Source organism: Aquarana catesbeiana, unplaced genomic scaffold (genome assembly GCF_042186555.1).
Source record: "Aquarana catesbeiana isolate 2022-GZ unplaced genomic scaffold, ASM4218655v1 unanchor235, whole genome shotgun sequence".
In the NCBI taxonomy this organism is placed as follows: Eukaryota; Metazoa; Chordata; class Amphibia; order Anura; family Ranidae; genus Aquarana; species Aquarana catesbeiana.
The window spans coordinates 598,316-623,080 of NW_027362663.1; the positions used below are offsets into that span (position 1 = coordinate 598,316).

At 44.3% G+C, this 24,765-nt stretch overlaps 3 protein-coding genes across 3 annotated transcripts in view; 1 reads left to right on the forward strand and 2 right to left on the reverse strand.

Moving 5' to 3' along the window:
- The window catches only part of LOC141121938 (uncharacterized), a 284,890-nt gene extending 279,796 nt beyond the window's left edge, over nt 1-5,094 (reverse strand). Inside the window, exon 1 of the mRNA XM_073611698.1 lies at nt 5,058-5,094. The gene's annotated coding sequence lies outside the window, so the exon portion shown is untranslated. The remainder of the gene's footprint in view (nt 1-5,057) is intronic.
- Nucleotides 1-24,765, reverse strand: part of LOC141121932 (uncharacterized) — a 603,393-nt gene that overhangs the window by 183,759 nt on the left and 394,869 nt on the right. Inside the window, exon 7 of the mRNA XM_073611683.1 lies at nt 1,580-1,807. Coding sequence (XP_073467784.1) covers nt 1,580-1,807 — 228 coding nt within the window. The remainder of the gene's footprint in view (nt 1-1,579; nt 1,808-24,765) is intronic.
- On the forward strand, nt 7,001-19,330 carry LOC141121949 (gastrula zinc finger protein XlCGF66.1-like). Its single transcript, XM_073611712.1, has 7 exons — nt 7,001-7,070; nt 13,156-13,284; nt 13,704-13,838; nt 13,925-14,048; nt 14,165-14,262; nt 14,382-14,520; nt 15,999-19,330. The coding sequence occupies exons 2-7, from the start codon at nt 13,189-13,191 to the stop codon at nt 16,571-16,573; spliced, it is 1,167 nt and encodes a 388-aa protein (XP_073467813.1). The 5' UTR covers nt 7,001-7,070; nt 13,156-13,188; the 3' UTR covers nt 16,574-19,330.

Consider the following 24,765-nt stretch of genomic DNA (forward strand, 5'->3'; position numbering starts at 1 on the left):
TAGGGAGTGATTCTAACTCTGGGGGGGAGGGGCTACAGCACACATGACAGCGATCACTGCTCCCGATGACCGGGAGCAGTGATCTCTGTCCTGTCACTAGGCAGAACGGGGAAATGCCTTGTTTACAAAAGCATCTCCCCATTCTACCTCTGTGACACGATCGCAGGCACCCGGCGGACATCGAGTTCATGGGACCCGCGGTCACGGAGACCGAAGCACGCCCCACCCCCCCGCAGCACCGCTTCTTAAAGGGTAAGTACCTGTACGCCCTTTTGCCCACCAGTGCCATTCTGCCGACGTATATTGGCGTGCGCTGATCGGGAAGCAGTTAATAAAAGTGGGCCAACAAGCCTTGAAATGGGAATTTTTGGCATGGACTGTACTTGCTAGCAGGTGCTATACTTGAACTATACAACCCCAACCTCACAGTAATATACAACTTGTTATATAAGATACAAAAGTTATAACTATATAGTATCAGAATGATGTAATTTACAACACAGAGCATATAGTGCAGGGGTCAGGAGTATGTAAACTACCATAAAAATTATACAGTGTTAAGGGTCAGGACTTATAATATTGGTATTCAGTAATCAGTGGAAGATTAAATGTTTACATGAGACAAGTTACAGAGGTCCCACACCGCTGCCTCCCATCTCCTGAGACTGCATTCAGTGACTTGGGTCTGAGACTATACAGACACATCCCTCCACCCAGCACAGCCAGCAAATAACAGAACAAGTAATCCTGGGAGAATTGTTCTGTCAGAGATCTTGCTGGACTCGGGCATGGGAATGGAGACCCAAAGCACATACCCCAGGTGTCTAGGTTGAGTAACGGATATTGTCAAAATGAAAGTTTTGCTGCCAGCTGAACCCCAGAATCTCCATAAATCCCATCTAGATACATAAATTGTGTCTACAGCACATAGAAGGAAGATTATCCGAGAGGAATACAGGATGGGGAACACAGCTCAGGAAAGTGACCAGGGTATTATAGGCTGATATCACCCAGTCCCCGCCCTACTCTGGACCAATCAGTGAGCAGTATGGATGGAGGAATGTATTTAGTGTTAATGACCCACCTGTACTGATCTCTGTAGGAGTGTCCTCCTCTATAAATGTCCCCGTTATTCCATCCTCCTCCATAGACTGCTGATCATCCCTCACATACCTCTCTTCTTCTTCTGCTTTAACCTCAAATTCTATATCGATTGGATCTCCACTCTAAATCAAGAAAATGAGAGAGAATATCATCTGTAAGATATAAGCTTTATTATTGTGGCATTACATAAAAAATCCAAATTGTCACCACGTGACTATGTTCTAGATTCACCGTCCCACCAACCCTGCAACAGTGAGGGATGGTGTGATCTTCCTGTGTGGAATCCCGGGAATACAGAGGACGGGGACATCTCTCTGGTGGGTTCCTGGTATTGCGTAGCTCCTTCACTCCATACTCCTCTTTATACTCTTCGTTAATATCAATATTATCCCTACTCTGAATATATAATAAAACCTTCATTGTAACAAACATGCTGTGTATAAATCAGAACTACCAATAATTGTCAATCATCTACCTGATGATGGTGAGGGATGGTGTGACCTTCCTGTGTGGAATCCCGGGAATACAGAGGACGGGGACATCTCTCTGGTGGGTTTCTGTAGCTGGATGACTCCACCATGGTGTCCTGGTACAGATCTTTGTGTTCTTTTACAAACTCTGACTCCTCCATCACTCCATCCTCATCATCCTCCTCTTTTATCTCTTCTTTAATCTCAACTTTAGAATCTCTCAGGTTTCCACTCTGATTATAGAATAAAAATGACATTAATGGTAACAATGCAGATAATGTACAGATCCTAATGGAGGGGGATGGGGGAATCCTCCCCGCTGTACTATTGTATTCTGACAATGGGGGGCGCTCCTCCGCTCTCAGAATACACAGATCAGTGATGAAGCTATTGGCTGCAGCCGCTGATCGAGTGACTTTTATCCGGCAGTGACCACACATGGATGGAAATGTGACCGATCCCTGCTGAACCAGCTGAATTTCCATGTATCTATGGTCACCATAAGTGACCTTATTAGTTTCACTTTCTCCCTCTCCTTCCAACCGCTTAAAAGTTACCCGCAGAAACCTACATCATCTCAACCCTTCTCTTTTCTACTCTATCGACAACCTCTACTACAAAATCTCACCCCTATCCTGCACCAACCTAGCCACTTCTGTCTACAACGCTTCACTTCTAGCCTCACTGGCCCCCCTCACTACACACAGAATCAAGCCCCGATCCCTTCAACCTTAGCAAACTTATGATACTAGAAGTCTGAAAAAACATAGTCGTGCTCATGAGCGCCTGTGGCGTAAGACTAATGCCCTGTACACACGGTCGGACATTGATCGGACATTCCGACAACAAAATCCATGGATTTTTTCCGACGGATGTTGGCTCAAACTTGTCTTGCATACACACCATCGCACAAAGTTGTCGGAAAATCCGATCATTCTGAACGCGGTGACGTAAAACACGTACGTCGGGACTATAAATGGGGCAGTAGCCAATAGCTTTCGTCTCTTTATTTATTCTGAGCATGCGTGGCACTTTGTGCGTCGGATTTGTGCACACATGATCGGAATTTAAACGATCGGATTTTGTTGTCGGAAAATTTTATATCCTGCTCTCAAACTTTGTGTGTCGGGAATTCCGACGGAAAAAGTCCGATGGAGCCCACACACGATCTGAATTTCCGACAACACAATCCGATCGCACTTTTTCCGTCGGAAAATCCAACCGTGTGTACGGGGCATAAGTCTCAGAAAGATTTCAACCAATATAAATCTGCCCTCCAAAAATACAATTCCAGCCTCCTCTCTGCCAAGCAGACCTTTTTTTTCGCTCTAATTAGCAACTTATCATCCCGTCCCCGTCAACTCTTCTCTACCTTCAACTCTCTACTTCGTCCTCCACCCGCCAACTTACTCACTGCCCAGGAGATCGCCAATCACTTCAAACAGAAGACTGATACAGTTTGCGCGGAGATCTCTACTGTTCAGATATCCTCCACGTTTTACACTTCATGCCCACAGGTACAATTATTACTTCCCTCTTTCAACCCCACCACTATACATGAAGTTGCTAAACTACTTGCTACTGTCCATCTTACCACCTGCCCTCTGGATCCTGTTCCCTTGCAAAGGCTATGGTCACCCTCTGGCTCTATTCTACACTCTCTAACCTACATCTTCAATCTCGCCCTCTTTTCTGGCATCTTCCCCAACTCTCTAAAACATGCACTTGTCAGACCCATACTTAAAAAGCCCTCACTGGACCCCACCAATCTTAACAACCTACGCCCCATCTCCTTGCTCCCCATCTTATCCAAACTCCTCGAACGTCTAGTCTACAACCGATTGCACATCCACCTTACTGATAATAGCCTTCTTGATCCCCTTCAGTCTGGATTTCATCCTAAACACTCCATTGAAACTGCTCTCCTAAAACTAACAAACGATCTACTAACAGCCAAAGCCAACCAACACTATTCTGTACTCCTACTCCTGGACCTCTCTGCTGCCTTTGATACGGTTGACCACCCCCTCCTCCAAAAAAAAAAAAAAAAAAACTCCACGCCTTTGGTCTCCGTGACTGTAATCTTCGCTGGTTCTCTTCCTACTTATCCAACTGCACCTTTAGCATTTCTTACAACTCTACTTCCTCCTCTCCTTTTCCTTTCTCCATTGGGGTCCCCCAAGGTTCTGTTCTTGGCCCTCTCCTATTTTCAATCTACACCTCCTCCCTGGGTCAGCTGATAGCCTCCCATGGCTTCCAATACCACCTCTACACTGACGACACCCAAATCTATTTCTCTACCCCTCAGCTCACTCCCTCTGTCTCCTCACGTATCACTAATTTACTATCGGATATATCAGTCTGGATGTCACACCACTTCCTCAGACTCAATCTATCCAAAACCGAACTTATAATTTTTCCTCCCCCATATGCCCCTTTCCTTCCCCTGATCTCTCTGTCAAAATCGATGGCACAACTATAAGCCCATCCCTACATGCCAAGGTTCTAGGTGTAGTCCTGGAATCTGAACTCTCCTTTAAGTACCACGTCCAATCACTGTCCAAATCTTGCCACCTCAACCTCCGCAACATCTCCAAAATACGCCCCTTTCTAACCAATGACACAACAATTAACACTTTTGACACTTAATTCACTCACTGGTCATCTCTTGCCTCGACTACTGCAACTCCCTTCTCATTGGCTTACCTCTACATAGTCTATCACCCCTTCAATCCATTATGAATGCTGCTGCCAGACTCATCCACCTTACCAATCTCCCTGTGTCTGTTACCCCTCTCTGTCAATCCCTCCACTGGCTCCCAATCACCCAAAAAATTAAATTCAAAATACTAACAACTACTTACAAAGCCATCCACAACTCCACCTCCAGCTACATCACTAGCCTAGTCTATAAATACCAATCTATTTGTTCTCTTTGTTCATCTCAAGACCTCCTGCTCTCTAGCTCCCTCGTCACCTCCTCCCATACTCGCCTCCAGGACTTTTCCAGAGCCGCTCCAATCCTATGGAACTCCCTACCCCAATCTGTCCGCTTATCTCCTACTCTATTAGCTTTAAAACCATCCGTGAAAACCCTTCTCTTCAGAGAGGCCTACCCTACCAACACCTAACAACTATATTTTCATTTTCTCCATCAGCTCATCCCCCACAGTTATTACCTTTTGTTTCCACTTGACCCTCCCTTCTAGATTGTAAGCTGTAAGGAGCAGGGCCCTCTGATCCCTCCTGTATTGATTTGTATTGTAAGTGTACTGTCTGCCCTCATGTTGTAAAGCGCTGCGCAAACTGTTGGCGCTATATAAATCCTGTATAATAATAATGTGTGGATGGGGGAATCGGTTCAGTTTTTTTTCACACAGTCCACTGGCTGAACGATAAAACGGAACCATGTATGGCCAGCTTTGGAAAGAAGATATATTAATCATCAACTGATCCCCCTGAAGGGGTTAATCTACATATTACCTCCTCTGCCACCAAATCCAGCAACGTCTTCTCTCTCTAAGTCCTTCCTAATAGAACTTCCTCTATGTACCTAACATCACTTCCTGTCTGTATTCCATAGAGACTTCCTGTCTGGGTAGAGGTGAGATCACCGCTCTGAGTGTGTATGAAGAGGCGGAGCTCTGAGTGTGTATGAAGAGGCGGAGCTCTGAGTGTGTATGAAGAGGCGGAGCTCTGAGTGTGTATGAAGAGGCGGAGCTCTGAGTGTGTATGAAGAGGCGGAGCTCTGAGGGTGTATGAAGAGGCGGAGCTCTGAGTGTATATGAAGAGGCGGAGCTCCTGAGTGTGTATGAAGAGGCGGAGCTCCTGAGTGTGTATGAAGAGGCGGAGCTCCTGAGTGTGTATGAAGAGGCGGAGCTCCTGAGTGTGTATGAAGAGGCGGAGCTCCTGAGTGTGTATGAAGAGGCGGAGCTCTGAGTGTGTATGAAGAGGCGGAGCTCTGAGTGTGTATGAAGAGGCGGAGCTCCTGAGTGTGTATGAAGAGGCGGAGCTCTGAGTGTGTATGAAGAGGCGGAGCTCCTGCTGGAACAGTGGTTGGAGGAGGAGTCTAGGAGGGAGATGACAGAAAGCTCAGCAGACTCTCAGGAGTGAGCGAGGAGGATCCAGTTCCTTTGCCATCGGAGGTGAGGAGAGTGTGAAGGATGTTGGTGACTCTGGTAGATGAAAAGCTGGGAGTCATATTGCTCTGGTGAGTGGGGAAGCACTACTAAGACCCCTTTCACACTGGGGTGCTTTGCAGGCGCTACAGTGCTAAAAATAGTGCCTGCAAAGCGCCTTGAAAGAGCCGCTCAATTCATGCCAATGTGAAAGCCCCGAGGGCTTTCTTACTGGAGTGGTGCGCTTGCAGGACAGTCAAAAAAGTCCTGCAAGCCACATTTTTGCAGCGCTATAAGAGCGGTGTATTTACCGCTCCTAAAGCGCCCCTTTCCATTGAAAACAATGGGGCAGCGCTGTAAACCCACCGGCAAAGCGCCACTGCAGCTCAGAGGAAGTGCAGTCCTGCAGTGGCTGCAGCGGCGCTTTGGCAGCGGTTTTAACCCTTTTTCAGGCTGCTAGCGGCCGAATAGCGCCGCTAAAATGATGATAAAGCCGACACCGTCCCAGTGTGAAAGTGGCCTAAGGGGGCGCCCTCACCATCACGTGTGTAAGAGGTGGAAGAAGGCGTGGCTACACTACAGCTGGCACAGTTTGGAGCACCGAGAACTTTACATCTTATCAACTTTTCATTGATTGGTGGATATTTTTTTAAGAACTGCAACGTGGAAGCAGTGGACTTGCAGAGAACACTATATTGAGCACAAAATATTGTATGATTACATGAATTTGTACAGATTTTTAGTTTTATTTAATATAGCAGCAAATATTATAAGATTAAAGAAGTAGATGCAAAGTGTAAGCAGTGGATCTGCAGGGAACATCATCTTGAGCACAAAGCACTTTATGTTGTATATAAATTTGCACATGGATCAGTTTACTTCATTTATTGATAAACACCATAAGATCAGTGAAGTAGGTGTAAAGTGGAAGCAGTAGATCTGCAGAGAATATTATTTGAGCCCCTAGCACTTTATATATGAATGTCTCCACATATTTTAGTGTATTTGTGATGATTTATGTGCACACACAATAGGACAGCGCTGTGACACATAATGCTCTTCTAGTTGATAAAGGGAATACTTACCTTTGTTACAGCAGCAGTCCGGTATAAGTTATTTTTGTAGGTATTTGAGTTGTTACACATAGCGCAGGTTTTTATCAATTTTATATTGGTGGATATACAGTACATACACACATAGCACAAGGCTGGGTTTACACTACAAGACTTTTCTCGGGGCTGCAGTTCCTCTGAGCTCCACAAGATGGTGATCTCACTTCTATCTAGACTGGAGGTCTCTATGGAATACAGATAGGAAGTGATGTCAGGTACCGACAGGAAGTAGAGAGAAGACGTTGCTGGAAGTGGCAGTAGACGAGGTAATAAGATCTTATTTTCTATTTACACCCAGTAACCCCCCGTCATGTCCGTCCTCTTCCTCCATAGTCACTGTGATGTCTTTTATCTCCAGCAGATGATGATACACATATATATATAGTGTGGAAAAGTAGAATAACCCCTTCAGGGGCAGAACATTATTATTATTATTATTATTATACACGATTTATATAGCACCAACAGTTTACGCAGTGCTTTACAATGTAGAGGGGGACAACACAATTACAGTACAGTTCAATACAGAAGGGACAGGAGGGCCCGGCTCGTAGAGCTCACATTCTAAAGGGAGGGGGTGGTGGTACAAAAGGTAAAAGATGCGGGGAATGATTTGATGGAGTTGTTAGGTGGGTGTGGGATAGGCCTCCCTGAATAAATTAGTTTTCAAGGATCTCCTAAAGGTGGACAGGGTAGGGGCTGATCGAACATACTAGGGGCAGGGAGTTCCAGAGGATGGGAAAGGCTCTGGAGAAGTCCTGAAGGCGAGCATGGGAGAAGGTAACAAGGGAGCTAGAGAGCAGGAGGTCCTGGGAGGAGCGGAGGGGACGATTTGAGTGATATCTGCAGATGAGGTTGGTGATGTAGATGGGGGCGATGTTGTGGATGGCCTTGTATGTTGTGGTTAGCATTTTGAATTTTATACGGTGGGGGAAGTGAAGGGATTGGCAGAGAGGAGCAGCAGTCACGGATCGGTTAGTGAGGTGTATTAGTCTAGCAGCAGCATTCATAATAGACTGAAGGGGGGATAGCCTGTGTAAGGGTAGGCCATTAAGGAGAGAGTTGCAGTAGTCAAGGCGGTAAATAATCAAGGAGTGAATAAGTTGCTTTGTGGTGTCATTAGTCAGGAAGGGTCGAATTCTAGAGATGTTGCAGAGGTTAAGGCGTCAGAGTCAAGGGTTACACCCAGGACCCTGGCATGTGTGGAGGGACCAATGGAGGAAATATAACAAGCTCCGTTTTAGAAAGATTGAGTTTGAGAAAGTGATGTGACATTCATACCAAGATGTCATTCAGTAAGTTTGAGATCCGTGAGGAGATAGTGGGGGTGAGTTGAGAAGTGGAGAGATAGATCTGTGTGTCATCGGCATAGAGGTGGTATTGGAAGCCATGGGAGGTTATCAACTGGCCCAGGGAAGAGGTATAGAGTGAGAAAAGGAGGTACCCCAACAGAAAGAGGAAGGGGAGCGGAGGAGACGGAGTTGTGACACTGAAATTGCGCTGAGATAGGTTGGGAGGAGAACCAGGATAATGCAGAATCACGGAGGCCAAGGGAGTGTAGTTTGCTGAGGAGGAGCAGGTGGTCAAATGTGTCAAAGGCTGCAGAGAGGTCTAATGCCGCGTACTCACAAGCTGACTTTACGGCAGACTTTGCCCGGCGGACTTTACGACGGACTTTACGACGGACTTTCTGAATGAATGGACTTGCCTACACACAATCCACCAAAGTCCATCAAATTCGTACGTGATGACGTACGACCGGACTAAAATAAGGAAGTTCATAGCCAGTAGCCAATAGCTGCCCTAGCGTGGCTTTTTGTCCGTCGAACTAGCATACAGACGAGCGGACTTTTCGACCGGACTCGATTTCGACGGATTGATTTAAAACATATTTCAAATCTAAGTCCGTCCAACTTTTGAGAAAACAAAGTCCGCTGGAGCCCACACACGATCGAACTGTCTGATGAAATCCAGTCCGCCGGGCAGTCTGCTGTAAAGTCCGCTCGTGTGTAAGCGGCAGTAGAGTATAAGTATGGAGTAATGACCATTGGTTTTAGCAGTTAGTAGGTCATTGGTGAGTTTTAGTATGGCAGTTTCAGTGAAATGTTGTGAACGGAAGCCGGACTGTAGGGGGTCGAAAAGGTGGTTGTCCGTGAGGTAGCGACTCATTCGGTCATGGACAAGACGTTCAATGAGCTTGGAGGCAAATGGGAGCAGGGAGATGGGTCTTAAGTTATTCGAACAGGTGGGGTCTAGTGAGGGTTTTTTAAGTATGGGGGTAACCAGTGCATGTTTGAGCGGGGAGGGAAAGGTGCCGGAGGAGAGGGAGAGGTTGAAGATGTGGGTTAGGGAGTTTAGGATAGAGTGGGAAGGTGGTTGCAGTAATTGTCAGGGGACATGTAGTGAGGTGGGCCATGGAGAGGAGTTTATCAACTTCATCAGTGGTAACTGGGCAGAAGGAGAAGAATATTGAGTGTGGTGTTGGGCAGGGGAGGAAGTTGAATGCTGGATATCTCCTTGCGAATTGTGTCGATTTTGCTTTGGAAATGGTTGGCAATCTGTTGAGCGGTAAGCAAGTTGGTGGGTGGGGACAGTGAGGGGTGAAGTAAGGATTTAAGGGTAGAAAAGAGTTGATGAGAGGGTTTTGATGAGAGTGTTTGTTTAGCAGTGTGGAGGCAGGAGTTGTATTTGAGAAGGGCAGATTTGTAAAGGGTTAATTCTTGCAAACATTTCCCCATTTACGGGGCCAGAACATTCTCTTCATTTTGGAGATAAATTCTAGTAATAGCACTGACAATATATAGACAATGACCATACATTGCCTAAAAAGGGCAATCATTACACTACACAGGCAGCCAACGGGCAATCATTACAATATGCAGCCAACACAATGATGGAGTGCAGGGGTCAGGAGTATGGAGCATAGAGCCCCGTACATTGCTGGTCAGGAGGAAGAAAACATTCTGCCATGAATACAGTAGGTGACCGTGATATTGTGTCAATCTCGCCGCTGTTATCGGCGAGATTTGACACCTGCGAGTCCTTTCCCGATGAGCGACAAGCATTGCTGACAGGTGTTTGGTATGAATCATGAGGGGGAACTCCATGCCAAATTTTAAATAAAACACCGGCATGGGTTCCCCTCCAGGGGCATACTAGGCCCTCAGGTCTGGTATGGTTTTTAAGGGGAACCCCCTACGCTGAAAAACGGCGTGGGGGTCCCCCTCAAAATCCATACCAGACCCTTATCCGAGCACGCAGGCCTGTCAGGAAGGGGTGGGGACAAGCGGGCTGAACCGTACCAGGCCGTATGCCCTCAACATGGGGGGTGGGCGCTTTGGGGCAGGGAGGCGCCCTGCGGCTCCCCCACCCCAAAGCACCTTGTCCCCATGTTGATGAGGACAAGGGCCTCTTCCCGACAACCCTAGCCGTTGGTTGTTGGGGCCCCCAGATCCCGGCCCCCCACCCTATGTGAATGAGTATGGGGTACATCGTACCCCTACCCATTCACCTGGGGAAAAAGTGTCAATAAAAAAACACACTAGACAGGTTTTTAAAGTAATTTTATTAGGCAGCTCCGGGTGTCTTCTTCCGACTTCAGGGGTCTCTTCCGACTTCTCCGCTCTCTCCGGCCTCTTCTCCCGGTGTCCGGTTCTTCTCCCGATGTCCGGTTCTTCTCCCGCTCTCCGGCCTCTTCTCCAGGTCTCCGGTTCTTCTCCCGCTCTCCGACCTCTTCTCCAGGTCTCCGGTTCTTCTCCCGCTCTCCGGTTCTTCTGCCGGGCTCCTCCGCTATCTTCTGCTCTTTTGCCACTCTTTTGCTAGCGGTGGCCCGGTCTTCTCGGTCTTGTTTCCTCTTCTCTTCTTCCGATGTTGACACGACGCTCTCTCCCGCTGTAATGCCGTGTTCGAGGTGCGCAACCACTTATATAGGCATGGAGCGTGGTCACCGGGTGATGTCACCTGGTGACCCCGCCCCTTATGATGCCACCATCCCGAGGCATGATGGGACTGTGACGTCATAAGCGGTGGGGTCACCGGGTGACATCACCAGATGTTCTATCATTGGTGTCAGAGGGAGGAAAATACTGAGATCTCTGAGGGAAGTAGAGGAGCTGTGAGGGTTTAGTAAAGCTGAAGGATTTTAGGGGCCTCTGAAGGGGTAATGTAGCTGCAGGACTCTGGGACCCATGAGAGGGTAGTCAGGCTGTGGGGCTCTGAGGAAATAGGGGCCTGGAGGGCACAGGGGACTCTAAGGGACAGAGGGGGTCTCTGGGTCTGTGATGGCCCTCCCACCCCACCTCTTCTTAATTTTTTTAGACCTTACAGAACTGGCAACCTTAACCATCTTATTGTCTCAGTGATTACGTGATTTGTTCTGGAATATCAAGTAAGATGAAGGGAATTCCTTCACTCGTTGGTGAGCACTTGTTCTTAGAGGAATTCTGTTTCAGCTGAAAAATCAGTTCAGAAAGAAAAAAAACCCAACAGGGAAAAGGGCATATCTAAACCGGCAGGCCAAGAGGGTCCTGGGTCCTCCAAGATGTAACAAACACTAAACAGCCAAACTGAATGTGTTCCCATGGGGGCAGGAGTTCTTAACGACTTCAATACAGGGCTTTTATACACCCTTCCTTCCCAGACCAATTTTTAGCTTTCAGCGCTCTCACACTTTGAATGACAATTACTCAGTCATGCTACACTGTACCCAAACAAAATTTTTATAATTTTTTTTTCTCACAAACAGAGCTTTCTTTTGGTGGTATTTAATCACCACTGAGTTTTTTATTTTTTGCAATATAAGCGAAAAAAGAGAATTTTTTGGAAAAAAAAACATTTTTTTTTTTTTTTAGTTTCTATTGTAAAATTTTGCAAATAGGTATTTTTTTTCTAAATAAATTTGGGCCAAAATGTATACTGCTACATATCTTTGGTAAAAATAACCCAAATTAGTGTATATTAATTGGTCTCTGTGAAAGTTATAGAGTCTACAAGCTACAGTGCAAATCCATTGAAAATTGATCATACCTGATCACACCTGATGTACTGAAGGCCTATCTTGAGACCCTAACAAGCCAGGAAAGTGCAAATACCCCCCCCCCCAAATTACCCCTTTTTTGGAAAGCAGACATTCCAAGGTATTTAGTAAGAGGCATGTTGAGTTTTTTTGAAGTTGTAATATTTTCCCACAATTCTTGGGAAAATAATTTTTTTTTTTTTTTTTACACAAAATTGTCATAATAACAAGTTATTTCTCTCACACAGCACATGCATACTTGCAATGACACCCCAAACTACATTCTGTTACTCCTCCTGAGTATGGAAATACCACATGTGTGAGATTTCTACACAGCCTGGCCATATACAGAGGCCCAACATTGAAGTAGCACCTTCAGGCGTTCTACAAGCATAAATTACACATCTCATTTCTCTATTACGCTTTTGAAGACCCTGGAGCACCAGGACAATGGAAACGCCCACAAAATGACCCCATTTTGGAAAGCTAACACCCCAACGTATAATCTATGAGGCATAGTGAGTCTTTTGAACAGTTCATTTTTTTCCAAAAGTTTTTGAAAAATGTGGAAAAAAAATGTACCTGGTGGCAGGTACTCTGGTGGCACGTACTCTGGTGAGGTGGCGGGTACTCCTGATGTCGGGTACTAGATGTTGGGTACTAGATGTCAGATACTTTTTTTTTTTTTTTTTTTTTTTTTTTTTTTAGGGGGGGGCAATCTGGGCACAGTAGTACATATACGGTAGGGTTCTGTAATGTGTAACTCACTGTTAGCTGATCTCCTCCTCACACTGGATCGGTGTGTGAAGAGGAGAACCCAGAAACAGCAGTTACATACAGTTTTTTGTTTACATTTAGTGACCGGCTGTGATTGGACACAGCCGGTCCTGTGGTAAAGAGCCAATTTCATTGGCTCTTTACCCTGATTGGAGCTGGGCTATATCCGAGGGAAAAGCCACAGCCCCAATCTGCGCGCCATGCACGCCACTTCACAATGCCGCTTTGCATAGTGACCGGCTGTGATTGGATACAGCCGGTCATGCTGCTCCCTACGCTCCACCAACCGATCATACCCCCATGGGGGAATGGCTGTGTCCCGAGGGACACGCCTGGTCCCCGATCGCCACGCTGTGGGCCTCCGGGGGCCTGCATTAGAGGCTGTAATCCGAGGATGTCATATGACGCCTGCCCAGGATGGGAGATCCCATCTGCGGACGTCATATGACTATGGGCGGGTAATAAATGTAAAGCAACCCTACTATTACCCCCCTCACATCCACATCCCATTATTGTGTGACCGATACCATACAAATAATTCTTACTTTAATTTCCCAAAGTTATCCGTCTACAAGGAGACCTGTATAGATGAAATGACGGCACCAATGAGGATGGAGGAGGACCGGAGTCACATGACTGAGAAGATACTAAACCTCACCCTGGAGATCATCTACCTGCTGACCGGAGAGGTGAGGAGGATTCTGGGAGGTCACATGACATCACTCTTATCTCTAGTAATAAAACACAGACCTGACCGGAGAGGTGAGGAGGATTCTGGGAGGTCACATGACATCACTCTTATCTCAAGTAGTAAAACACAGACCTGACCGGAGAGGTGAGGGGGATTCTGGGAGGTCACATGACATCACTCTTATCTCTATTAATAAAACACAGACCTGACCGGAGAGGTGAGGAGGATTCTGGGAGGTCACATGACATCACTCTTATCTCTATTAATAAAACGCAAACCTGACTGGAGAGGTGAGGAGGATTCTGGAAGGTCACATGACATCACTCTTATCTCTATTAATAAAACACAGACCTGGCCGGAGAGGTGAGGAGGATTCTGGGATTCTAACATGATATTCCTATTGGTTCTCCAATACAGAGATTTCCTCTTGTGAAGTCAGGTGATCATATGACCATCACAGTGCCTCCATGTGACTCCCTAAAACCTGAGAGACACAACATGCAGAAGATTCTAGAAGTCACCAAGAAGATGATGGAGCTGCTGACAGGAGAGGTGAGCGGTGCTGGGAATTCTGGGACATTATCCAGTAACAGACAAGGGATGTGTCTGGATGGTGACTGTATCATTGTGTGTGTCAGGTTCCTATAAGGTGTCAGGATGTCACTGTCTATTTCTCCATGGAGGAGTGGGAGTATTTAGAAGGACACAAGGATCTCTACAAGAACGTCATGATGGACAATCAGCCGCCCCTCACATCACCGGGTAAGAGGAGACTTTATTGTAAAGGAGAGAGCAGTACGGAGGGTCCACCTAGATCCCCCATCATCTGATAAACACATAGAAACAATGTATTCAGTCAGTGTGTGTGTTTGCTACAGATGGATCCAGTAATGGGAACCCACCAGAGAGATGTCCCCGTCCTCTGTATTCCCGGGATTCCACACAGGAAGATCACACCATCCCTTACCTTTACAAGGTTGGTGGTATCTAGAACATGGACTTATCAAGGTGATGTGTCAATTTTTTTAAATGTGATGTCACAATATTAAAGGATACGTTTTACAGATGATCTCTTCTAATATTTTCTTGGTTTAGGGTGAAAATCTGATAGGTATAAAAATTGAAGTTAAAGCAGAAGAAGAGAGGTATGTGAGGGATGATCAGCAGTCTATGGAGGAGGATGGAATAACTGGGACATTTATAGAGGAGGACACTCCTACAGAGATCAGCACAGGTGGGTCATTAACATTAAATACATTCCTCCACCCATACTGCTCACTGATTGCCCCAGAATAGGGAAGGACTGGGTGATATCAGCCTGTAATCCCCTGGTCACTTTCCTGAGCTGTGTTCCCCACCCTGTATCCCTCTATTTCTTTGTTTTTCTGATTTCCTTCTCTGTGCTGCAGACACAATTTATATATCTAGCGGCGTGGGACATCTGCAACCTCTGAATACCAATATTATGAGTCCTGACCATTACCCTATATACTCCTGACACCTGCACACTATATACCCTTTGTTGTACATTACATACTCCTAACCCCCTGCACTATATACTCTATGTTGTACATTACATTATTCTGATACTATATAGTCCTATCTGTTGTATCTTATACAATATGTTGTACATTACATAGTCCTGACTTCTGCTCTCTCCCCTCTACCCACTGCTATATATAAACATAATATGTATTCTCTTTTGTTACACCTATTTTCTACCAGCTGGACATTTTATATCTGATGATTTGATTGGAGCACAGACTTTTACATGCTTATAATAATGTGATAACATCCTTAAACTTTGGAACCTGAAACAGAAAGTGATAATGAGGGAGGAGTCAATAACCCAATGATGGTGGTCTTCAGGATCAGTCCAGTCTTCATCTTGGTTGTTCTCCCCCCATCCTCACTCTCTGACCTCTGGTGGGGCTCAGCCCAGCTGTTATTCATGACTAAATCAAGGACTAAATAAGGAAGTGCAGGACTTCTTGTGTTGGGAAGATGGCAATGAGTGATAGAGGGGGTGGGGACACCTGTCCTATAATCCCCTCATCACTGTCACTCTTATAGAAGACAGTTCTCGTTGTTTCCTCACTCACCTCCTCACATCTAACAGTACAAAAATAGTGTACCAGGAAATGCTGCTCTTCTTGAGTGCGGAAACTACAAAGCAATAAGGTAGTAAAGAAGGGTGCAAACGCCTAGTGCATTACCTTTAAAACCATAGAATGTATTAAAAAGCCAAAAGCATACTCACAAACATGAGGAAATCACAAACATATAAAATTACAACTCAAACATGGTGGATACCAGGTGGCTTTGTTAGGAAAGCTGGGTCCTGTCTCCCAAAATACATCAGCTTTCCTAACACAGCAACCTGGTATCCACCATGTTGGAGTTGTGATTTTATGTTTGTGATTTCCTCATGTTTGAGTATGCTTTTGGCTTTTTAATACATTCTATGGTGTTAAAGGAGGGTGCAAACGCCTACCTATTACCTTTATTTCCTTGTAATATTTCCTCACGCTCTGACTAAGGTCCATGAGAAAAGATATGAACAGGTAGGAGATCAGAAGACCCATTTACTAGTTACCTTGAGGGTGGAATTGTAAGATCCTCAGAGACAAAGCTGCCTGATGTGGGTGGAGTCCTGGTTTAGGGGAACCAATCTGCTCATGTCTAGAAATAATCTTTTTATTCCTATTTTAGTAGATGGACGGGAGATGAGGAAAACCTCAGAGGATTGTCTCACTTTGTCTCCAGACTGTAAAGTAGAAGATGAGGACATCACACAGTATAGTCCAGGAGAAAACCCGACTACCTCAAATGTCCATCCGGCACCACACAGTGTAGATGGACCATCGTATTCCTCTTATCCTGAGGAACCTCAGACTGTGAGGGACGGTGCCATCCTTCCAACAGAGAAGAGATTTTCCTGTACCGAGTGCGGGAGGTGTTTCCCTTTTAAATCCAATCTTAATGTGCATAAAAGATCTCACACAGGTGAGAAGCCATATTCCTGTCCTGAGTGTGGGAAATGTTTTTCAATGAAGTCCAATCTTTACAGCCATCAGAGATTGCACACCGGGGAGAAGCCATATTCCTGTCCTGAGTGCGGAAAATGTTTTTCACAGAAGTCTAATCTTTACACACATCAGAGGTCTCACACGGGGGAGAAACCATATTCCTGTGCTGAGTGCAGGAAATGTTTTTCACAGAAGTCCCATCTTTACACACATCAGAAATTGCACATGGGGGAGAAGCCACTTTCCTGTCCTGAGTGAGGGAATTGTTCCTCCCTGAAGTCCTGTCTTCCTGTACATCTGGAATACCACACAACCCTCAAGGTGTATTAGTGCCTTGAGTGCAGGAAATGTCTTCTATATGAATGTTGCTGGACATCACAGCTCTCATGTGGGGAAGAAGCACACCCTGATATACACCTCAGATATACTCCATGGCTGATCTTCATCATGTAAGAAACAGTTCAAAAGGAGATCAGAGATCACCAAAGACATGGATGAAGTGTTGTACCGTGTTGGCCATTGATAGCAGTAGAAAAATAAAAATGGAGTCATTACCTTTCATTGGCTGAGTACATTTTGTGGTGTAAGCTTTCACAAACACTCAGAGGTCTATATAAAATTATTTCAACAATGTTACCAGAATTTGCCCATCTGTGAGGAATGTTGGTCATATTTATTTCATATAGTGATTTCCTATGATTATCAGCTCCACATTTTTTATTAATGGAGATATTTCAGGAAAAATACACAAATTCCTGTATTAATCTGCGGACAGATTTTGTAATGTCTGGAGAAATGCTTGTTGCAGGGGCGGACTGATCATTCGGGCTCTAGGGCACTGCCCGTGGGCCCGGGTCAGTAGGGGGCTCCATAAGAGGTTCCACACATCATACAGGGGCAGTATATTTTGGTCCATCTAACGGTGTCTGCCTGACACATTTTCTATAAAGGGATGTGGCTCGGTGCGGGGCCTGTTAGGAAGTTGAATGGAGCCCGAGATGGGAGCGGATGAGGAGGCAGAATAATTGGGGGACTGTCGAATGTAGAGGGAAGCAAAGGAAGACCCCCACTGGAAGTAGCTCACCTATGAAGTAGTGGCGGAGCGGGTCGGGGTCCCGGTCTGTCGTGCCTTGCTACTGCAGCTGGTGATGAAGCCAGTGGGCAGCAGGAAGGTAGGAGGAGTCAGTGATATTAGATGATATGACAAGACATTGACTCCTTCACCATGGCTAATGTATTTATCAGGGAACCCTGTTAAAAGGATCTTGGTACATTACAGGCATTCCAAGCTGTAGAGCGTTACACAGGTGTCTTTTTTTTTTTGAGGGAAGGGTCTTCTGATGTAGTATGGGAGGACAGAGGCGTCCCCACTCTCACACCCCTCTCTCTCTTACCCCCTCCTCCCTCTCTCTCTCCCCCTTTCTCCTCCTCTCTCACACCCCTCTCTCTCTTACCCCCTCTCTCTCTCACCAATAGAATAACAATTAAAGCGTTATGCAGCAGGCAATATATTATTGGCTGGTGCTATATGTGTAACTGGCTCTACTTATACTAATATAAAAGAATTCTTTGATTTATCCGGAATTGTAATGTTCGGTAAATCGTCTTTTTATATTTCACAAACAAAATGAGCATTCCCTGCCATAGATCACAATTGGAAATTGAATCTGAGGTTATTAATGGTTTCCTAAACATTCATGGAGCTATTTTCCCCCAAAAAATTGTGGACTTTGAATTGGTGCAGGTGTCACAAACTACATCTTCAGTAGCAATGGAAAAATTGGGCTTCACCAAAACCTTAGACAGGATACGGGAACAAAATTTGGATGTTCAATTTGTAGGAACCGACACACGGGCATTAGAAAATTATTGACGACCTAAAAATATGAAAAAATTATTTACCAATTTGATATTTGGCACTATGTGAAAGATATAAAGCGAAAATTGCTGCAAATCTCCAAAAAAATATTTGTCCAATTTTGCGCTGATGAGGCAGCACTGATGGGCACTGAGAGGCTGCAGTGATGGCCACTGATAAGATGGCACTGATGGGTGACACTGATGGGCACTGGTAGGTGACACTGATGGGCAGCACTGTTGATGAGGAACTGATTGGTGACATTGATAGGTGGCACTGATAGGTGGCACTGATGGGTGGTGATGGTGGGCACTGGTAGGTGGCACAGGTGGGCACAGATGAGCTGGCGGCTGCTCTCCTTGATCGGGACCGATCTCCCTCTGACAGCCGCCGGTGATCGGCTTTTTTTTTTTCTCCTCACGCTATTACTGGTTCTCTTTTCCTATTACCGGCTCTGTTTACATCACATGATCAGCTGTCATTGGCTGAGAGCTGATCACGTGGTAAGGGGTCAGGATCGACCCCTTACTCCGATCTGTGATCCAGCAAGTCTCATAGACTTGCTGATCACAAAGCACGCCGCGCGTGCCCTGCAGGGGGTGTGCAGGCCGCTCGAGCATGAGAGGACATCTAATAACGCCCTTCCGGCAAAGTAGGTCCGCGCTGTAGCCGTCATTCGGCTATAGCGCGGATCTGAAGCAGTTAAATACCGTCCAAAAAGACTACATTTCAAATACGATTCTATGGAGGCAAGAACCAAACGTTCCACATTGTGCCACAATCACAATGTCGTACGCTTGCCAGCTGAAACAATAACAAAAGACGCTAGTGGATCTCAAGTCATAGTTCAAAGAAAGAACTTGGAATTTCCTCGTGGAAGAAAAAAATGGATTGTACGTAATGTTTATCAAAAAATGTCAAATGATCATGTTTTCCATATCATAGCAGACACTATTTTGATAGCCGATGGTACATTACATACCGCATGGTAACCCAAAAATGTTGACATGCCTGCAAACATGGAAGAAAGGCCTGAAACAATTGAAGCGTTAAAAAAAAAAAAAGAGAACGCGTTTTCCTGTCCTGTCTAAATGATCAAATATTTGTAAAAATAGAAAAAAAAATTATACAATAACTATTTACTTAATTTTTTTTGCTATGCCTTACTGTTATTTTTTTGTGTTCACGTTTTTGTAGTTTTTTTATAAAAAAAAAATTATAAGTTTAAAATTCAATAATATATATCTAAAATGTTTGTTTACTGTGTTATTTTGTTTTATTCCATATAAAACAAAATATATTTATTTAATTGTAGATGTTCTATTTTTTGTTGTTATTATCTTAATAGTAGATGTTGTATTTTTTGTTTTTGATAACTTAATGATATGTTTTTAAAATGTGTATTAACTATATTAAAAAAATAATAATATGATTAAAAACACAAAAAACTATTTTTGTATTAAAAGATTTTTTTTATTAAATTTAATAACTTAAAAATTTAAATTTACAAGAAAAAAACAAAACAACATTTAAAAAAAAAAAAGCCATTTCAGCAGCATCGTAGTCGTTACTGTAAAGAAAGCCGACATAACAAGCATTAAGGTCGGGAAACACTTCTCACACAGCATTTACAGCACAAGAAGGAATCACCCTTCTGTTTCCCTTCCCTAAGATGCCATATATCCAGGCAATGAATGTGCGATATGCTGTTTTTCTTAATCTCCTAAAAATAAAAAAAAAATGTATTTAATATTTACATATGTATTTTTTTTTAAATTATAACCATACTTTTTATCAATTGTATTGTATTATATGACTTACCTATTGTTGTTAGCATCCATAAGCGGCAGACCTTCCAGATGTTGCATGAGATGTGCTATCCCGACATGTTGCGGATGTACTATTTGTGAACAGAAGGTATCTGCCTGAGTGATGCAAGTGAGTCCCTCCGATATACAAAGAGCAACCTCCTCAATCTCACGGCAGCAACAAGACTCCACTTATATCGGCATGGTTATACAACGTTCACGCATGCACCACTGGATGTTCCCTATTCTGTCTGTTTCTATATCTTCTGATATCTTCGGAGGAATCAACGCTATTTGGAGGGTAAGGTGGGATTCACAGAAAAAGCTGGATCATCTTCTGGGTCAGGATATCTTGCAATTAATTAATTGTTGTATGAGCATATGTCTCTAAAAATAAAAAATAAAATAGATAATATTTAAAAAAATGTATATATTATAAAAAAATATTTTAGATATTTTTGTATTAATAAATAAAACTAATTTGTAGCTTCTGACAATGGTTTTGAGAAATAAAAATGAACGAACATTAAAATACAGAAAGGGACAGGAGTTTCAAGCTTGTAGAGCAAGGAGGGGTGTAGGAAATAGCAAAAGCAATTACATATGGGTGATATTGTAATAGGGGTGTCTAAGTTACAGTTCTTATTTTGTTTTTGATAAATAAAAAAAATGATTGTTCAATGCTCTCTTAAAAGGCTGTCAGTGTAGGGGCTGATTGGATATACCGGGGCCAAGTAATTTCAAAAGGATATATATATATTAAAAAAATGATATATAAATTATATATAACCTATATAATATCTATATATTTATAGAACTATATCAATATAAAAATAGAGAGACAGAGAGAGGATAGACAGAGAAAGAGGGAAAGAGAGACATACAAATACATATAGAGATACAAAACATGACTTTGGATTGAACTTACTCTTTCCTCATGTGTCATTGGAATAATACTCCTGGAAGATGTTCCCTCGGGAACTATTTCTGGTACTACAGTACTGTCCTAAAAATGAAAGTTAGACAAAGTAATATACAGTAAGATTCATTTTCACAAATATGATATTATAAAAAAAAAACATTCATACAAAAATATTATTATATTATATAACTTTATGTTAATTTTTCTAAATTCTGGCAAATCATTGAGACATATACATCTATGTTTACAGCTGATATCTATCAAGCTATATACTGAGACAATAGGACCATTCACCTTCACTCATGCTATGTCTGCCTCCTGGCGTCCCCCTGGGGGTACCTGTGTCCGTCTTCTCCCCCTTAGCTCCCGTGCCATACTCTGGCTGCTGCCGTCCATTGGGGGTTCAGCGAGGGAAACTCTGGTTTCGTTCAATGGTAAGTATTGGGCCGTTTTGCTCTGGCCCATTCTGCCATTGTTCTTACATTACCACTGTGACACATCTTTTTGTTTATTTAGATACATCTCATCCGCATCCACCCCTGATGAGCGAGCAATGATCTCGCGAAACGTGCGTCGGGTTTCCTGATGCGTGCATTTGTATATACTGCATTTTATAACGTTTGTATCAACTTTATTTATTTTCTTTATTATGTGCAAATCCATTGGCTGAGCTAATATGCTATATTATCCATGTATGTACATTAATTTTAATAAACATTTATACTGCCTCTACTCTTGTTACTCAGTGGCTGACTGTGACCACCTCATTTAAAGTCCCAGGGCGACTCTCTCTTTTTTTGTATACTATCTCATACTGGTCACTGGAAGTTCTACATGGCACCTCATTGCAAAGAACTCTCTGAGGATCTAAAAAAAATATTTTTTCTCTAACAAGATTGACAAGACCCTGAAAATGAGCTTCAGCACGGTGCACAAGACCATACAGAAGTTTAAGAGGACAGGTTACATGCAGAACAGGCCTCGCCATGGTCGTCCAAAGAAGTCTTGGAGGAAATAGACGTATGAGTGCTGGCAGCATTGCTGCAGAGGTTGAAGGGGTGGGGAGTCAGCCTGTCAGTGCTCAGACCATACGACACACACTGCATCAAATTGGTCTGCATGGCTGTCGTCCCAGAAGGAAGCCTCTCTAAAGAGGATTCACAAGAAAGCCCGTTTGCTGAAGACAAGCAGACTAAGGACATGGATTACTGGAACCATGCCCTGTGGTCTGATGAGACCAAGATAAACTTATTTGGTTCAGATGGTGTCAAGCTTGTGTGGCGGCAACCAGGTGAGGAGTACAAAGACAAGTGTGTGTTGACAAGCATTGTGGTGCAAGTGTCATGGTATGGGACTGCTTGAGTGCTTGCTGGCATTAGAGGGAACCATGAATGCCAACATGTACTGTGACATACTGAAGCAGAGAATGATCCCCTTTCTTCGGAGACTGGGCCGCAGGACAGTATTCCAACATGATAACGACCCCAAGCACACTTCCAAGACAACCACTGCCTTGCTAAAGAAGCTGAGGGTAAAGGTGATGGACTGGCCAAGCATGTCTCCAGACCTAAACCCTATTGAGCATCTGTGGGGCATCCTCAAATGGAAGGTGGAGGAGCGCAAGGTCTCTAACACTCAACACTTTACATTGCAGCAAAGTGTAATTTCTTCAGTGTTGGCACGTGAAAATATATAATAACATTTTTACAAAAATGTGAGGGGTGTACTCACTTTTGTGAGATACTGTAGATATGTGTGCAGAAAAGATAAAATAAGAGAGAGATATATATAAAGAAAGGTGGTGAATATAGCAATAGAGAGACAGAGGGAGTTATACGTGAGTAACGCCCGCATATGAAATCAGTGGTCAAACCACATATGTGAGGTATCGCCACAATCGTTAGACCGGGTTACCCAGCATGCACCTCTCCAACACTTATCCAGGAAGAGATATCGATTGGGCTTTACATGTCCACAATCATGATGGCAACGGCCACAACAGGAGGGAGCAACTTGTAAGTATTAAATTTATATTTTAGAAAGATCCACAATTAACCTTGTATACTCATTTTTTTATTTAAAAATGAATAATGCTCGGATCAATAAAAAAAAAAAATAATAATTTGTCCGTAACGCTGCTTTAAACCAAGCCATGACACACACACACACACATTGCTGAGTGGTCTTTCAGCTTGTTCCTGTTAACCTGTGCCCTGATCTGTTACAGTTACCTGTGTTTAACCCGGCTTCTCCTGTACCCTCATTTGGACTTCCGACTGTCTACCTGTGATCTTGGCTTGTGTTTGACTCTGCTCCTGTCTCATGCTCCTGTACCTCGCTGCCCGATTGTGTACCGAACCCAGCCTGTATCCTGTCTCCGCTTCAGCTTCATGTTCCTGTACCTACTCTGCCTGGCTGTTGATGACCGCCTGGCTTATGTTCCGGCAACGTTTCTGCCTGCTGATCCAGCAACACAGTATTCAAGTTTCCAGTACCTGTCCGGTGATCTACGCGGCCATCGGGTTCCTGTCAAGCCTCAGCTGGTGTCACCTGCTAAACCGGCCCTCGTTTCACTCTGTGTCCCTCACTCCCTGTCATCTCTATGCTATGGAGGTGTTGGATAGAAGGAGCAAGAGAAGCCTTCTCTACAGCTCGATCTCCACTAGGTACGTGACACAGGGGGAATGTTTTTTTTTTCCAACAAAAGTGGAGTTACGCTTTAAGAGATGGTTTTCAGCCCCCAGAAACCTTGGGAGTAGTACGTGGTTGGGAGGAGGCAGTTCCAGGTAATGTAATCCTCAGTGACCACAAGGACTCTGCTTCTCATGCCTCCTAAAACTTGCAGTGCAAGTTCCTCCTTTATTCAAAGCCTGTGAAAGGACCCGAGAATTTTTGGCATCAAGGAGCAGGATCATTATTGGTTGGCAACCCTCCTTGACCACTGTTACAGGTAGGGGTGCAACGGATCGCCACCGATCCGTGATCTGAACAGGTCAACCTGTTCAGATTAGCACATCACGCAAACCGCGGAGCGCTCCGCTGCCTCGGCCATTGGAAAGGCCCCGGCTTCGGCCTAGCTCCGGAGCGGCGGCCATCTTGGTACACCCGGCGGCGGCCGCTGTCTCGTCAGGAAGTGATGTTTCGTCACCGCCATCTTGCTACACCCCACACTCCTGCACAGTAATAACATTTAGTTAAATGTGAAAATCAGAGGTGTTCTGTCACATTAGCAACCATGTAAGGTCAGCAGCTGCTGCTTTTAAAATTTAACATCTAAACAGTCCGTCGGATTTACAAATACTGTATTTAAGCATATAAGCTCCGTTTTGTGTTGAAAATAACTGTGAAATTTAAAACTCCGGTGGGTGTAACAAGATTTGTCTTGTCTTTTCTTTTTGCTGATCCGAAAATTGATCCGATACGTGACTCTGATCCGAGGAACGATCCGATCCGTGAGTTTTTTGATCCGTTGCACGCCTAGTTACAGGAGTAAAGTTTTGGAACTTATTCTGCCCTTGCAGAGGGAGCAAACAATGAAATATATCAAGGACACCTTAAAGAGGAGTTTATGTAACGTCTTTCCAGGCTCTGGTAGGTTACAGTCTCATGGAAAAGCTAGTTTTGAGGCTTCTGTTGGCCAAAGGAGGAGTGGTGGAGAAGGGGGCCACCTAAGTGATGGATTTCATAATTATTTTTTTTAGTCCTCAACGCCCAGGGCTGTCAGCTTCAACATCCCATCAGCGGTGTCTGAATCATATGGTGGAAAATGATCTAGAGCAGTGTTTCTCAACCTTCCTAGTGCCGTGACCCCTTGATAAAATTTCCCAAGTTGTGGAGAAATTATTTTCGTAGCGTGGGTTGT

What these genes read in the sequence shown, in the direction of transcription:
- LOC141121949 (XM_073611712.1), top strand. Translation starts at nt 13,189, where the DNA reads ATGACGGCACCAATGAGGATGGAGGAGGACCGGAGTCACATGACTGAG. An exon ending in TGGAGCTGCTGACAGGAGAG is followed by an intron (nt 13,839 to 13,924) that starts GTGAGCGGTGCT and finishes TGTGTGTGTCAG; the next exon opens with GTTCCTATAAGGTGTCAGGA. An exon ending in TCCTACAGAGATCAGCACAG is followed by an intron (nt 14,521 to 15,998) that starts GTGGGTCATTAA and finishes TTCCTATTTTAG; the next exon opens with TAGATGGACGGGAGATGAGG.